This window comes from Sinocyclocheilus grahami, unplaced genomic scaffold (genome assembly GCF_001515645.1).
Source record: "Sinocyclocheilus grahami isolate Dianchi unplaced genomic scaffold, SAMN03320097.WGS_v1.1 scaffold371.1, whole genome shotgun sequence".
In the NCBI taxonomy this organism is placed as follows: domain Eukaryota; kingdom Metazoa; phylum Chordata; class Actinopteri; order Cypriniformes; family Cyprinidae; genus Sinocyclocheilus; species Sinocyclocheilus grahami.
The window spans coordinates 246471-264656 of NW_015505550.1; the positions used below are offsets into that span (position 1 = coordinate 246471).

General features: G+C 37.8%; 1 protein-coding gene across 1 annotated transcript in view; it reads right to left on the reverse strand.

Annotated features, from left to right (window-relative positions):
• Nucleotides 1-18186, reverse strand: part of LOC107549408 (supervillin-like) — a 59653-nt gene that overhangs the window by 16697 nt on the left and 24770 nt on the right. The window contains exons 10-14 of the mRNA XM_016230479.1: nt 16964-17249; nt 13890-14265; nt 5901-5932; nt 2718-2896; nt 570-702 (exon numbers count right to left, since the gene is read on the reverse strand). Of these exons, the coding sequence (XP_016085965.1) occupies nt 570-702; nt 2718-2896; nt 5901-5932; nt 13890-14265; nt 16964-17249 (1006 nt within the window). The remainder of the gene's footprint in view (nt 1-569; nt 703-2717; nt 2897-5900; nt 5933-13889; nt 14266-16963; nt 17250-18186) is intronic.

The following is an 18186-nucleotide window of genomic DNA, read 5'->3' on the forward strand; positions in this document are numbered from 1 at the left end:
TATGTCAGTCACAATAAATTATCAGCCTAATTTGATCATTCACATTCATGATCAACAATCACACTACACTGTTTAAAGTAAATAAAATGCTTGCTCTGAGCAAACCTGTCTGCCATAGAGCCCGTGTCCAGATTAGAGTTCTTGAGTTTCACACAGCAGCAAAATAAAATACAATTTTAAAAACAATTGAAAAGTGACCCATGCACACCACAAAAACATGCAAACAGAGAAGACAGAAGAAAGTGAAATGATACAAGATGAGAAAAAAAAAATGGATAGCACAAACCCTTCTCTGTTTAGAGTTACTCAACTGCACAAAGGCCAATTCGAAGATGAAATGCTGAACTATGCAACAAATGCAAACTGAACTACTAAACCACAAAAACGAACAAGTTGCATGATATTTGCTCTGCATCAACCTGAGCTGATAATACAAGATGTTACAAAATATATATATTCATCAATCTAACACAACAGCTGATGAACACACACTGTATATGAAATTAGACAACGCACCATGACCTATGACCTGTACAGTCAGGTGGAACAGTTCAAGGTTCAGAGGTTACCTTCTTCTTGAAGCTCTGCTCCACTTCCCATAGCTGGGCGTGTCTTTCAGACACAGCAACCTTCACCACATCCTGTTTTTTATTTATCCTGTTCCTCCAGTCTTCCTCTCCACTCTTCTTCAACAGAGCCAGCCTGTGAGGGACAGAATCATGTGTCATCATGAATTCTTAAAGGGGTCCTATTATGCTCTTTTACAAAGTCTTGATTTTGTTTTGGGGGTGTACTAGAACAGGTTCTCATACTAGGTTGTTCGAACATAATTTTTGTTTTTACATATTTTACATTATTACAACCCCTCTCTCCTCAGTCTGGCATGAACGGCTCGAATAGTTCCTGTATCAAATGAAGGCTCACCTTCTGAAATATGAAATGTCTTGTGATTGGTTAGCTGGGCCAGTGTGTGTTGTGATTGGCAGCACTCGGGCGCCTGGTCGGGAAATGTCACACCCCTTACCATAGCCGCCTGCTAGCTTTAGTATAAATATTGCATCTAAATCAAATCAATTTGAGCGCGAGTTAAACCCGGATGAATGTAACCACTAAGTTCGTCTGCTTTGGGAAAGCTAGCGCGTCTCCGACAGTGATAACACTCGTTGCCTTCTCTAGTGCAGCTCAACCAGGTCTCGTCCCATTCGTCATTTGTTATATCACAAATCCCGGAAAATATGCGATGTAGTCCAAACGAGTCGTTCCTTGTAGTTTTTGAAATTTCTGTTAAATAAAATATCTCCTTTTGAAGTGGACTTTGAGCTTTGTAACTTTGCAGATCTTTTATATGCTCAAACAGCAACATTACAGACTAAATAAAGTTGAAAAAGTGAAAAAGCATTATAGGACCCCTTTAAATTAATGATTTAATGATCTAAAAATCTTATATACAATTTTAAATGCTTGAAATTAATTTTGTAGATGCATTTACTAATTAATAATAGTGTAGACTTTTAAATTTCTTCACAAAAACATTTAATGGGTGAGAAGGACCAGATAGTGAAATAAAAGCAGCTAACAAGAGGCAAGCATGCATGGGAACTCCTTCAATACTGCTGAAAAACAACCCAGAAGGATTTCTCTGCCAAGTTGTGCAGTACTGTATTCTAGACAACTTACACCTACTTCAAAGCAGCTAAAATGTCAGATTAAGTTTAGATTTTTTTGGTCCCTACATAATTTCCAAATGTCTGTTTATGTGCAATTTAAAAAATGGTTTATTAAAAAACAATTGGTTTGTTGAAACTTTTGACTGGGATTGTGTAACTAAACATGCATGACAAACAGAAATTTATAATTGCAAATTTATCTCTGGAAAAGTTAAAAAGCAACAATAACAAATAGGCATTTTTCATGCTCATTCACATGCATTTAACGTTTTTCAAGTGTGGTTACATATTTATGCAGATGAGTGGTTTTCATTATGTCATTAATCAATTTGACCAGCTTGCTTCCTATTGCAGCAGACAGATGCCCATCAGTTACACAATACTTTGATCTCAAACCAGACACAGCAGTACAGCTCTGACAAAACTAAATATAAACCAATCAATGCAAATAAAGATAAACAGAGTTATACACAATATAGAGTTACACTGAACTGGAATATGCAACATTCATTTAGTTTTTTTTCTTTCTTCTAATATCTGACCTCCTTCATCTGTGTGCCTGCTGCCAGACCACAACACAAGGATGCAGTCAGATGGCATGGAGACATTACTGCAACATCATTACTATCAACAATGACCCAGTTTATAGTCACAAATGTTGTATAAGGACTTGGAGCATCTGATGTTTCCAGTTCTAATGTAATGTTTCTCCCAGTTCTCAATCTAAATGGAAAGAACAATGCGACTTATTCAATTGACATATATTCAAAAGACACAGAGTGCAACCTACTTTCCTCAAATAGTCAAAGTAGAACACACACACAGAAAAGTCTAAGGCATCCCTTGTTCTACACAATTTATAACATCCTGCTTAAAACAGAGATAGAAAAATATCAGTTTTCAATATACATCTATAGTTATAAAATGTTCATATGCAAAGGAAAACAAACATTTGACATTCTGCTGACTTCCTTTCATATCATCACATCACAAACTACACAAACTCTTCAGAGATGTCATTCTGGATAATTCATGATTTCATACACTCACCTCTCTTTGATGGACATCTGTCCGGCGGACATGATGTCTGAGAGCTTGTCTCCCTCCTCAGTTATAAAGTCACTCTCCTGCTCTTCTTCTCTCCTGTTGTCCTCCAAGAGGTGTCCGGCAGACTCTGTGTGCGTCTGTGCGTGCTGCACGAGAGAGCTGCTCTGTAAAGAGGATGAGCCCTGTGATACAGCTGCCTCTGCACGTACTGCGGCTGTGTGCACAGGAAGATCTGTTAAACACAGACACAGGAAAGGGTTAGAGCAGCCCCAGTGATACAATCAATAACAGCTCAGTGACAGGCGGAGCCACCAGACACATACAAACATAGCACACACATTTAGTCCTGTCAAGAGTTGATGCTCGCTTGAGCATGTGAATACACACATAGTAAAACTGTGATGAATATGTAAGGAGTGCTACACAGGAAATGAGTGTCAGTTTCTAAGTATAAAGACAAACTTTGTTGCTCATGCTGTGACCATGTTGTAACTCAAACATCTTTGTTTTTTCAAATGGGGAAAAGTTAAAAACCACCAGCCTGAATGACAGACACAAAACAGGAAGACTCTACAGAACAGACGTACATAATATGCTATCCACACCTCTTTTTTTAAAGAAACACTGATATCAGCACAGAACACATGTACAGCAGACACTGCAGGAAACCACCATAACAAGCCATCTCTGATAAAACAGACAGTGCATGACTGTGTGAATTGTAGAGTAAGAAAGTAAGATGCACATCATGGTCACAGTATTTAAAAAAAAAATTTGTGGAACAATCAAATTAGAACCTTTGTGTAAGATGCAAAAATTAAACTGGGCAAAAGCCTCCACAGTGCATGGTGTAATTTTAAATAATAATTAATTGGAATTAGCATTTCAAAATTACATATAACTCCTCTTTCACGTTTTTGTTTTAGGTTGTGATTTTGAGATTTGGCAGTTATGATTGTATTCCATTTGAGAGACCTAAGACAATAATTAAATTAATTTAAAAATATTAATGACACTTTTTAAAGAAATACACCATTCAAAAGTTTGGGGATGTTTTTAAAAGAAGTCTTATACAGTATGCTGTTTGAGTTACAACATGGTCACAGCATGAGCACACTTGCGCCCTAGTGAGAGCACCCCGGAAAATGGAGCGTAGGTGGAAAAAAACAAAACAAATAAAAAAAAATTTGTGGAACAATCAAATTAGAACCTTTGGGTAAGATGCAAAAATTAAACTGGGCAAAAGCCTCCACAGTGCATGGTGTAATTTTAAATAATAATTAATTGGAATTAGCATTTCAAAATTACATATAACTCCTCTTTCACGTTTTTGTTTTAGGTTGTGATTTTGAGATTTGGCAGTTATGATTGTATTCCATTTGAGAGACCTAAGACAACTTTAAAGTAATTAAATTAATTTTAAAATATTAATGACACTTTTTAAAGAAATACACCATTCAAAAGTTTGGGGATGTTTTTAAAAGAAGTCTTATACAGTATGCTGTTTGAGTTACAACATGGTCACAGCATGAGCACACTTGCGCCCTAGTGAGAGCACCCCGGAAAATGGAGCGTAGGTGGAAAAAAACAAAACAAAACTAGAGGTATTTCATGTTGCATGGTTGGAAAGTACTTCTACTTACAGAAAAGCTCTAAAAACTGCTATATCTGCTTACTATTGTCTGTTTTAGAAGAAACAAACACAACCTGTTTTTTTATTTAATACAGTGGCTAAATTAACAAAAAGTAAAGCATCAACAGGCACAGACATTTCCCAACAGCACAGCAGAAATGACTTAATGAACTTCTTTACTTCCAAGATCAATACTATTAAATATAAAATTCCAACCATGCAGCCATCAGCTACAGTATCACATCAGACAGTATATTATAGATCCCCTGAGGAAAAATTCCTCTCATTCTCTGCTATAGGAGAGGAAGAATTGTATAAACTTGTCAAATCATCAAAATCAACAACATGTATGTTAGACCCTATTCCATCTAAGCTACCAAAAGAGGTGCTTCCAGAAGTCATAGATCATTTTCTGAATATTATTAATCCGTTATGTCATTAGGATATGTCCCAAAATCTTTCAAGCAGTATGGAGTACCACAAGGCTCTGTACTAGGACGGCTGCTTTTCATGCTTTACATGTTACCCTTGGGAGATATCATTAGGAAACATGGTGTTAGCTTTCACTGTTATGCTGATGATACGCAACAAAACATACCAATTCGCAAAACTAAAGGAATTCATAGTTGATATGAAAAACTGGTTGACTACTAATTTCCTTCTGCTAAATTCTGAAAAAAAACAGTGGTGTTAATTATTGGACCAAAAACCTCCACATGTAATAATCTAGAACACTGTCTAACACTTGATGGCTGCTCTGTCAATTCTTGGTCATCAGTTAGGAAACTAGGTGTGCTATAGTAATCTTTCTTTTAAAAACCATGTTTTTAGCATTTATAAAACCACATTTTTCCATCTTAAAAATATACCTAAATTATGACCTATGCTCTTAATGTTAAATGCAGAAACGTTAATTCATGCATTCATGACCTCAAGGTTAGATAACTGTAATGCTCTTTTGGGTGGTTGTTCTGCTGGCTTAATAAACAAACTCCAGCTGGTCCAAAATGCAGCAGCTAGAGTTCTTACTACAACCAGGAAGTATGACCATATTACCCCGGTTCTGTCAACTCTGCACTGGCTCCCTATTGAAAATTGTATACATTGTAAAATCTTGCTAATTACTTCTAAAGACCTGAACGGTTTAGCTCCTCAGTACTTGAGCGAGTTCATATCGCATTATAGTCCTTCACATCCGCTGCGATCTCAAAACTCTGGCCATTTGATAATACCTAGAATATCAAAAACAACTGCGGGCAGCAGATCCTTTTCCTATTTAGTGCCCAAACTCTGGAACAATGTACCTAGCGTTGTTCAGGAGGCAGACACACTCTGTCAGTTAAAATCTAGATTAAAGACCCATCTCTTTAACCTGGCATACACATAGAGAGCTTGTCTCCCTCCTCAGTTATAAAGTCACTCTCCTGCTCTTCTTCTCTCCTGTTGTCCTCCAAGAGGTGTCCGGCAGACTCTGTGTGCGTCTGTGCGTGCTGCACGAGAGAGCTGCTCTGTAAAGAGGATGAGCCCTGTGATACAGCTGCCTCTGCACGTACTGCGGCTGTGTGCACAGGAAGATCTGTTAAACACAGACACAGGAAAGGGTTAGAGCAGCCCCAGTGATACAATCAATAACAGCTCAGTGACAGGCGGAGCCACCAGACACATACAAACATAGCACACACATTTAGTCCTGTCAAGAGTTGATGCTCGCTTGAGCATGTGAATACACACATAGTAAAACTGTGATGAATATGTAAGGAGTGCTACACAGGAAATGAGTGTCAGTTTCTAAGTATAAAGACAAACTTTGTTGCTCATGCTGTGACCATGTTGTAACTCAAACATCTTTGTTTTTTCAAATGGGGAAAAGTTAAAAACCACCAGCCTGAATGACAGACACAAAACAGGAAGACTCTACAGAACAGACGTACATAATATGCTATCCACACCTCTTTTTTTAAAGAAACACTGATATCAGCACAGAACACATGTACAGCAGACACTGCAGGAAACCACCATAACAAGCCATCTCTGATAAAACAGACAGTGCATGACTGTGTGAATTGTAGAGTAAGAAAGTAAGATGCACATCATGGTCACAGTATTTAAAAAAAAAATTTGTGGAACAATCAAATTAGAACCTTTGTGTAAGATGCAAAAATTAAACTGGGCAAAAGCCTCCACAGTGCATGGTGTAATTTTAAATAATAATTAATTGGAATTAGCATTTCAAAATTACATATAACTCCTCTTTCACGTTTTTGTTTTAGGTTGTGATTTTGAGATTTGGCAGTTATGATTGTATTCCATTTGAGAGACCTAAGACAACTTTAAAGTAATTAAATTAATTTTAAAATATTAATGACACTTTTTAAAGAAATACACCATTCAAAAGTTTGGGGATGTTTTTAAAAGAAGTCTTATACAGTATGCTGTTTGAGTTACAACATGGTCACAGCATGAGCACACTTGCGCCCTAGTGAGAGCACCCCGGAAAATGGAGCGTAGGTGGAAAAAAACAAAACAAAACTAGAGGTATTTCATGTTGCATGGTTGGAAAGTACTTCTACTTACAGAAAAGCTCTAAAAACTGCTATATCTGCTTACTATTGTCTGTTTTAGAAGAAACAAACACAACCTGTTTTTTTATTTAATACAGTGGCTAAATTAACAAAAAGTAAAGCATCAACAGGCACAGACATTTCCCAACAGCACAGCAGAAATGACTTAATGAACTTCTTTACTTCCAAGATCAATACTATTAAATATAAAATTCCAACCATGCAGCCATCAGCTACAGTATCACATCAGACAGTAGATTATAGATCCCCTGAGGAAAAATTCCTCTCATTCTCTGCTATAGAAGAGGAAGAATTGTATAAACTTGTCAAATCATCAAAATCAACAACATGTATGTTAGACCCTATTCCATCTAAGCTACCAAAAGAGGTGCTTCCAGAAGTCATAGATCATTTTCTGAATATTATTAATCCGTTATGTCATTAGGATATGTCCCAAAATCTTTCAAGCAGTATGGAGTACCACAAGGCTCTGTACTAGGACGGCTGCTTTTCATGCTTTACATGTTACCCTTGGGAGATATCATTAGGAAACATGGTGTTAGCTTTCACTGTTATGCTGATGATACGCAACAAAACATACCAATTCGCAAAACTAAAGGAATTCATAGTTGATATGAAAAACTGGTTGACTACTAATTTCCTTCTGCTAAATTCTGAAAAAAAACAGTGGTGTTAATTATTGGACCAAAAACCTCCACATGTAATAATCTAGAACACTGTCTAACACTTGATGGCTGCTCTGTCAATTCTTGGTCATCAGTTAGGAAACTAGGTGTGCTATAGTAATCTTCCTTTTAAAAACCATGTTTTTAGCATTTATAAAACCACATTTTTCCATCTTAAAAATATACCTAAATTATGACCTATGCTCTTAATGTTAAATGCAGAAACGTTAATTCATGCATTCATGACCTCAAGGTTAGATAACTGTAATGCTCTTTTGGGTGGTTGTTCTGCTGGCTTAATAAACAAACTCCAGCTGGTCCAAAATGCAGCAGCTAGAGTTCTTACTACAACCAGGAAGTATGACCATATTACCCCGGTTCTGTCAACTCTGCACTGGCTCCCTATTGAAAATTGTATACATTGTAAAATCTTGCTAATTACTTCTAAAGACCTGAACGGTTTAGCTCCTCAGTACTTGAGCGAGTTCATATCGCATTATAGTCCTTCACATCCGCTGCGATCTCAAAACTCTGGCCATTTGATAATACCTAGAATATCAAAAACAACTGCGGGCAGCAGATCCTTTTCCTATTTAGTGCCCAAACTCTGGAACAATGTACCTAGCGTTGTTCAGGAGGCAGACACACTCTGTCAGTTAAAATCTAGATTAAAGACCCATCTCTTTAACCTGGCATACACATAGTACACTATCACATTTCTATAATTAAAATCCGTTAAAGGATTGTTAGGCTGCATTAATTAGGTCAACCGGAAACGGGGAACACTTCCCATTACACCCAATGTATTTGTTACATTGTAAGAAGAATGGCATCTACACTAATATTTGTCTGTTTCATTCTTATTCCAAGGTCACCGTAGCCACCCAGATACAGTCAGTATCCAGATCAAATGGTGGATCAGCACCTAGAGATGACCTCTACAGCCCTAAATGTCAGCGGAGACCATGCCAACTAGATGAGCCCTAGAAACAGATCCCCTGCAAAGACCTCGTCAACTAAACGGCCATTGGGACAAGACCATGGGAACCAGAGGAGCCCTCTGCACAATATGACTTGTGTTGCAGCCTGGAAATAAAACGCATCATGCTAGTTTCGTCTGGCCAGAGGAGAACTGGCCCCCCAACTGAGCCTGGTTTCTCCCAAGGTTTCTGTCACCGATGGAGTTTTGGTTCCATGCCACTGTTGCCTCTGGCTTGCTTAGTTGGGGATGCTTAATTTCTGGATTGCACAAACACTATTGGAAGAGAGCTGAACTGGATGACATCACAGAATCAACAATGAACTGACTTTTTTTTGTCAGTTTGTCCTCTTGCATTATTGACAAACTATTTTCCTGGTAGACACTGTAAAGCTGATTTGACAATCTGTATTGTATAACGCACTATATAAATAAAGGTGACTTGACTATTTTTACAATGTCCTGCTTTATACAGAGATAGAAAATATATGTTTTCAATATTAATCAATAGTTTTAGACACATTTTACTATGCAAAGGACAATCCAAACATGACAATCTGCTGATTTCCTTTCACATCATCAAATCACAAAATACACAAATTATTCAGAGATGTAATTTTGGAAATTTCATACACTGACCTCTCTTTTGATTACATTCCATACGGTTTTTGAACCGTAAGATTTTTTCATGTTTTTTAAAGAATTCTCTTCTGCTCACCAAGCCTGCATTTATTTGATCCAAAATACAGCAAAAGCAGTAATATTGTGAAATATTTTTTACTATTTAAAATAACTGCTTTCTATTTGAATATATTTTCAAATGTAATTTATTAATGTGATTTCAAAGCTGATTTTTTTTTTGCATCATTACTCCAGTCTTCACTGTCACATGATCCTTCAGAAATCATTAAAATATTCTGATTTGCTGCTCAGTGAGGCAAAATTTTATTACAACTGCATCCATCTATTTCCCCTAATAGTAAAATGTATTGGATGATGTTTTACCAACCTGTACATGTATCACTGTATGTGTCTAACTATATATCAGTAAATGTGCATTGTTCTTACAGAGAGCATCTTGCCATATTATTAACTAAAGGAAAAATAGGAACAAATAGGTAAAGGGCAAAAGTTAAAAGAGAGTTAAATAACATTACTTTGAAGTACAGAAATGTGTCTAGGATGAGATGTGGCACTTAGAAAACAAAGAAACACATCACCCATATTTCTCTACCTGACATGGCTGCCTTTGACTTGAGCTCTCCATCTGTTTCTGAAAGGTCTTGAGGGGTCACCAGAGCCTCACTGTGCACTTTATGCTCCTCCCAGTCTCTGGCTGGTTGAGCATGTGGTGTCTGTTTCATGCTCTCTGGAGAGGGGAGCTTCCTCTTCCCCATGCTCAATACCAGCTTTTCTCCTTGGGCCACCGGGGACACATCTGGACTCTGATGTGTCTGGATCTCTTGGGCAGGTTGAGGGTGGTGAGGTGGGTAGAGGGTCTGCTCATAATAGGCAGGGCCAGATACATTGGGCATGGTCAGGTGGATGTCACCAGCATGTTCAGTGGAAACGGTTGAGGATCTCAGGGCTGAGGTAGAGGTGGATGCAAAACGAGCTTCACCCACAGGCTGCAGCTACAAGAGAACAATAAAAGAGAAGGATGGAAGAGTTTGAGTAGAAAGGGGAAGATGGAAGATTCGAGAATGAACAGTATGAGAAAGAGAAAGATAAGAGCATGACGGTACATTGGTTGAAGGGAAAGAGAGGGATGGGATGAGAACAAAAAGTGAGTCAGCATGGGCAGGAAACAACACATTCATCAACTGTTCATCAGCAGACACACGCCAATCATGCTGACTAATCAAAGGCTGGCTTAGTGCATTTCCTGTAGCTGAAAGCCAAGCATCAAATCAGCCAATAAACAAAACCATTCACAAAGCCATGCCCTTTATATATACTGAACCCGACTGTTCCTATCATGCCCTCAAAAACAGACACACTGAGTCACAAACACAATCAAAAAAATTTAACACTACTGTGTCAGCATGGCTTTAGGCAGAGTTGCCGTGTACATTCAGAATAAGATCATTGATTTCCAAATAAAGTAAGCATTCAGCACTGACACATTTCTCCTAAAAACACTCAAAACCTCCCACTCATTCATTAGGGAGTCTTCATAGGGAAAAACACAGAACATCTTCAATGACAACCACTGAACTACAGCTGACTCTCCCTAGACAACTGCTTGGTCACAATGCATGGGTTGTGACAATTTAAATATTCATATAATAGTAAGTATAGAAAAGAAAAGAACAATAACGAATAGGGGTGGGCAGTATGTGGAAATGTTACTTATAAGCAGTAGAGTCTTATTGCAGCTGAAAACAACAAAGTGCCTCTTCATCTTTTTAAGTAACATTTTGCATAACTATACAGTTTGGTTTGTTGGGTTGTATTGCTCTCTCACCACAAGCAACCACCCCAAAGATTTCAATCAGATCGAGACTCGTTTAGGTGACGTCAGAATGATTATTTTAGTAACAGCACGTTTACTGTGTTCATGTATGCCTAAACAAACTGAACTAAGGGAGAAAACACGGCAGGTTCCAAAAATGGGCTATATTAATAGTTTACTATAGCCCATAGTCATTAGAAATAGTTCTTTCTTGATTCGAGACACATTCCAGTCTGTATTTTCACAATTTTTCCATGCTTCGTCATTCTGTAATCACAGAAAGCAAAACACACTATAGCAAATTTCTTTGCACCGTAACCCAACACTAATGAGGTTTATACATAAAACACAATAAACAGACACAACATCGTATCTGTAAACATTTCTCAGCTCAATTTCAAAAGCACATAAAGACGGCAAAGCATGTACTTGAGCTACCAGCAATCTGGAACTACATTCACATAAAGAAGCATTTACCTCCATGCCTTCTTTGGGGTTGTACGATCATCTAAGCAAGATGCTTAAAAGAAATGCCTGAATTCAGCCTGCTGGCATATAGGGACATATCTGCTGAAGCATTAGGACAACTGCTTCTAAGACACGGGAAAATGGTTTTACTGCAGGCTGAGTAAAACCTTGGTTTCTACGAAATATCATACAGTTCTAGAGGACTCGGGTATTAACACTTGATGGCTGCTCTGTCAATTCTTGGTCATCAGTTAGGAAACTAGGTGTGCTATAGTAATCTTCCTTTTAAAAACCATGTTTTTAGCATTTATAAAACCACATTTTTCCATCTTAAAAATATACCTAAATTATGACCTATGCTCTTAATGTTAAATGCAGAAACGTTAATTCATGCATTCATGACCTCAAGGTTAGATAACTGTAATGCTCTTTTGGGTGGTTGTTCTGCTGGCTTAATAAACAAACTCCAGCTGGTCCAAAATGCAGCAGCTAGAGTTCTTACTACAACCAGGAAGTATGACCATATTACCCCGGTTCTGTCAACTCTGCACTGGCTCCCTATTGAAAATTGTATACATTGTAAAATCTTGCTAATTACTTCTAAAGACCTGAACGGTTTAGCTCCTCAGTACTTGAGCGAGTTCATATCGCATTATAGTCCTTCACATCCGCTGCGATCTCAAAACTCTGGCCATTTGATAATACCTAGAATATCAAAAACAACTGCGGGCAGCAGATCCTTTTCCTATTTAGTGCCCAAACTCTGGAACAATGTACCTAGCGTTGTTCAGGAGGCAGACACACTCTGTCAGTTAAAATCTAGATTAAAGACCCATCTCTTTAACCTGGCATACACATAGTACACTATCACATTTCTATAATTAAAATCCGTTAAAGGATTGTTAGGCTGCATTAATTAGGTCAACCAGAAACGGGGAACACTTCCCATTACACCCAATGTATTTGTTACATTGTAAGAAGAATGGCATCTACACTAATATTTGTCTGTTTCATTCTTATTCCAAGGTCACCGTAGCCACCCAGATACAGTCAGTATCCAGATCAAATGGTGGATCAGCACCTAGAGATGACCTCTACAGCCCTAAATGTCAGCGGAGACCATGCCAACTAGATGAGCCCTAGAAACAGATCCCCTGCAAAGACCTCGTCAACTAAACGGCCATTGGGACAAGACCATGGGAACCAGAGGAGCCCTCTGCACAATATGACTTGTGTTGCAGCCTGGAAATAAAACGCATCATGCTAGTTTCGTCTGGCCAGAGGAGAACTGGCCCCCCAACTGAGCCTGGTTTCTCCCAAGGTTTCTGTCACCGATGGAGTTTTGGTTCCATGCCACTGTTGCCTCTGGCTTGCTTAGTTGGGGATGCTTAATTTCTGGATTGCACAAACACTATTGGAAGAGAGCTGAACTGGATGACATCACAGAATCAACAATGAACTGACTTTTTTTTGTCAGTTTGTCCTCTTGCATTATTGACAAACTATTTTCCTGGTAGACACTGTAAAGCTGATTTGACAATCTGTATTGTATAACGCACTATATAAATAAAGGTGACTTGACTATTTTTACAATGTCCTGCTTTATACAGAGATAGAAAATATATGTTTTCAATATTAATCAATAGTTTTAGACACATTTTACTATGCAAAGGACAATCCAAACATGACAATCTGCTGATTTCCTTTCACATCATCAAATCACAAAATACACAAATTATTCAGAGATGTAATTTTGGAAATTTCATACACTGACCTCTCTTTTGATTACATTCCATACGGTTTTTGAACCGTAAGATTTTTTCATGTTTTTTAAAGAATTCTCTTCTGCTCACCAAGCCTGCATTTATTTGATCCAAAATACAGCAAAAGCAGTAATATTGTGAAATATTTTTTACTATTTAAAATAACTGCTTTCTATTTGAATATATTTTCAAATGTAATTTATTAATGTGATTTCAAAGCTGATTTTTTTTTTGCATCATTACGCCAGTCTTCACTGTCACATGATCCTTCAGAAATCATTAAAATATTCTGATTTGCTGCTCAGTGAGGCAAAATTTTATTACAACTGCATCCATCTATTTCCCCTAATAGTAAAATGTATTGGATGATGTTTTACCAACCTGTACATGTATCACTGTATGTGTCTAACTATATATCAGTAAATGTGCATTGTTCTTACAGAGAGCATCTTGCCATATTATTAACTAAAGGAAAAATAGGAACAAATAGGTAAAGGGCAAAAGTTAAAAGAGAGTTAAATAACATTACTTTGAAGTACAGAAATGTGTCTAGGATGAGATGTGGCACTTAGAAAACAAAGAAACACATCACCCATATTTCTCTACCTGACATGGCTGCCTTTGACTTGAGCTCTCCATCTGTTTCTGAAAGGTCTTGAGGGGTCACCAGAGCCTCACTGTGCACTTTATGCTCCTCCCAGTCTCTGGCTGGTTGAGCATGTGGTGTCTGTTTCATGCTCTCTGGAGAGGGGAGCTTCCTCTTCCCCATGCTCAATACCAGCTTTTCTCCTTGGGCCACCGGGGACACATCTGGACTCTGATGTGTCTGGATCTCTTGGGCAGGTTGAGGGTGGTGAGGTGGGTAGAGGGTCTGCTCATAATAGGCAGGGCCAGATACATTGGGCATGGTCAGGTGGATGTCACCAGCATGTTCAGTGGAAACGGTTGAGGATCTCAGGGCTGAGGTAGAGGTGGATGCAAAACGAGCTTCACCCACAGGCTGCAGCTACAAGAGAACAATAAAAGAGAAGGATGGAAGAGTTTGAGTAGAAAGGGGAAGATGGAAGATTCGAGAATGAACAGTATGAGAAAGAGAAAGATAAGAGCATGACGGTACATTGGTTGAAGGGAAAGAGAGGGATGGGATGAGAACAAAAAGTGAGTCAGCATGGGCAGGAAACAACACATTCATCAACTGTTCATCAGCAGACACACGCCAATCATGCTGACTAATCAAAGGCTGGCTTAGTGCATTTCCTGTAGCTGAAAGCCAAGCATCAAATCAGCCAATAAACAAAACCATTCACAAAGCCATGCCCTTTATATATACTGAACCCGACTGTTCCTATCATGCCCTCAAAAACAGACACACTGAGTCACAAACACAATCAAAAAAATTTAACACTACTGTGTCAGCATGGCTTTAGGCAGAGTTGCCGTGTACATTCAGAATAAGATCATTGATTTCCAAATAAAGTAAGCATTCAGCACTGACACATTTCTCCTAAAAACACTCAAAACCTCCCACTCATTCATTAGGGAGTCTTCATAGGGAAAAACACAGAACATCTTCAATGACAACCACTGAACTACAGCTGACTCTCCCTAGACAACTGCTTGGTCACAATGAACATTGTGACAATTTAAATATTCATATAATAGTAAGTATAGAAAAGAAAAGAACAATAACGAATAGGGGTGGGCAGTATGTGGAAATGTTACTTATAAGCAGTAGAGTCTTATTGCAGCTGAAAACAACAAAGTGCCTCTTCATCTTTTTAAGTAACATTTTGCATAACTATACAGTTTGGTTTGTTGGGTTGTATTGCTCTCTCACCACAAGCAACCACCCCAAAGATTTCAATCAGATCGAGACTCGTTTAGGTGACGTCAGAATGATTATTTTAGTAACAGCACGTTTACTGTGTTCATGTATGCCTAAACAAACTGAACTAAGGGAGAAAACACGGCAGGTTCCAAAAATGCATGGGTTGTGACAATTTAAATATTCATATAATAGTAAGTATAGAAAAGAACAATAACGAATAGGGGTGGGCAGTATGTGGAAATGTTACTTCTAAGCAGTAGAGTCTTATTGCAGCTGAAAACAACAAAGTGCCTCTTCATCTTTTTAAGTAACATTTTGCATAACTATACAGTTTGGTTTGTTGGGTTGTATTGCTCTCTCACCACAAGCAACCACCCCAAAGATTTCAATCAGATCGAGACTCGTTTAGGTGACGTCAGAATGATTATTTTAGTAACAGCACGTTTACTGTGTTCATGTATGCCTAAACAAACTGAACTAAGGGAGAAAACATGGCAGGTTCCAAAAATGGGCTATATTAATAGTTTACTATAGCCCATAGTCATTAGAAATAGTTCTTTCTTGATTCGAGACACATTCCAGTCTGTATTTTCACAATTTTTCCATGCTTCGTCATTCTGTAATCACAGAAAGCAAAACACACTATAGCAAATTTCTTTGCACCGTAACCCAACACTAATGAGGTTTATACATAAAACACAATAAACAGACACAACATCGTATCTGTAAACATTTCTCAGCTCAATTTCAAAAGCACATAAAGACGGCAAAGCATGTACTTGAGCTACCAGCAATCTGGAACTACATTCACATAAAGAAGCATTTACCTCCATGCCTTCTTTGGGGTTGTACGATCATCTAAGCAAGATGCTTAAAAGAAATGCCTGAATTCAGCCTGCTGGCATATAGGGACATATCTGCTGAAGCATTAGGACAACTGCTTCTAAGACACGGGACAATGGTTTTACTGCAGGCAGAGTAAAACCTTGGTTCCTATGAAATATTATACGGTTCTATAGAGGATCCTCACATGTTCCAGATCACTCAGAAGCCCTGAGAACTCCGATTCCTCGTAAAACATCTCAGAATCATCCTGCATCAGAGACAAACCCCTTTAAACGCTCAATTGTGTGTATCTGTGTGTGTAAGAGTAAGATTGATCACATCTGTGGGTGTAATACTTCAACATATGCCCAACAAACTTAAAGCAGGGTGCACAGTAAGAATGGGTGATATGAGCAAAAATATAATCACAATATTCTTAAACATTTTGGTTGATAAGATCCATAATCCTTATGACAATTTCCAAAACAATAGTAGACCTATTAAAAATGTGAAAGTCCAACGACACAATATAAATGTGAGGTTATTATAGATTAACTGAACAACCCCCTGGTGTTGACTGTTCAATTAAAAAAAAAAAACCCATCATATTAGCTTTTCGAAAGTTTGCTTTCCAATTACAAATATAGTGCATTATAAATTTAGTGCATCTGGTTTCATTCACACTACACACATTAATACTATATACTACATACTTTTTAATGGCTGCCAAGTAAGAATTTAAAAAAATAATTTAAAAAAAACCTTCTCACAGTATGCAATTTCAGGATAAGCCTGTGACTTCTTAAGCCCAGATTTCTGTCTGACTTGCTTTATAGCTTCATTGTTTTAGTATTTTCTCTTCTCCTCCAGTATTTAACTGACATACACTATATGGCCAAAAGCACATCCAAAGATCACACCCATATGAGCTTAATTTAATGACCAGGCATGATTTAAATTACATGATGAGTAATGTACTAAACTGATTCCAAACTGTGGCATGTATAAGCGTGGTCTAATTGTTTAATGAAGAGAGAGAAATGATACATACCTGTTCAACCTCTCCTAGTGTGATTGGCTGAGTCTGGTAGCGGGTATTACTCCTACGTGCCCGAGTGTCTCCCGTGGCCCGAGGGCCATGGCTGGACGGCTGTGCCAGGTGGTTGAAGAGTGCCATCTTCTCTGCCAGACTGAGCGTAGAAAGGTCTGGCTCCTCTTGACCACCCTCCCCTGGAGATGCTTGGCGAGCTTGATCCGTCTCCACTGCCTCCTGAGCCAGCCGAACCTCTCTGGCCTGCTCCCTCACCATGGAGTTATGCTGAGATGATGCCTGCAAGCTGTAGGACAACACCAGACTGTTCAGGAACACTTAATGTGTTTCATATTAATTCCATTATATCACCTGTAATGCTGGGCTGCATGACTGTATATATCATATATAATTATGATAACAATAAAGAATTACAACATTTTGTGTAAATAACTACTTGCATAAATTTGGATTAAACACACGTGCATGCATAGAATATACAAGCAATCGTGATTCATGTTACAGCATGAATAAAGCGGTGTAAACATAACCACATAAAGAAACATTTTGGCAACATTTAGAATGTGTTGTTCATTCAGCAGGCCATTTATCCACACAAATGAATAAATGTCTATGTTAAACATTTTCAAGGATAAGATTATATTAGCATGTGCAGATAAACATGTCATGCAATTTATATGCACAAGTTGCTGATGAAGAAAAAAAAAAAAACAAGTGACATGACTCAAATCCATCCCAGCAATGTGTCACACTTCCACAAGTAATTCAGACCCATTTTTTATTAACCGTTACCATTTCATGACCTTAGAAAACATTAATAACATCCCCTTTATGTATACAAAATCAGTAGCTAATATAATTGTCATATCCATATGCTTAACATGTATTATAGCTCAACACATGTCAGTGATGATCAGGATAATTTTATTTGTAGTCATGAAATTGTGGGTGTGCTTTTGAAATTCTCACTCTTAATTCTAAGAGTAAGTAATGTAAACTAATGATCTGTATTGGCCTGAAAATACCACAAGAGGGTGCTGGTTCTTAATTTGACTTTTCAAAGTTGTAAATAAAACAGATTATTGGAGTATGCTTTACAGGAAAATGTTTTTATTTTCTACTTTAAAAATGTCATGTTTAATTTAGTTTGTTACTTCCTGTTTCTTTGCAATTGTTTGGAATTTCTGAGTGAAAACTTTCTACACGAAATAAATGAATATTCA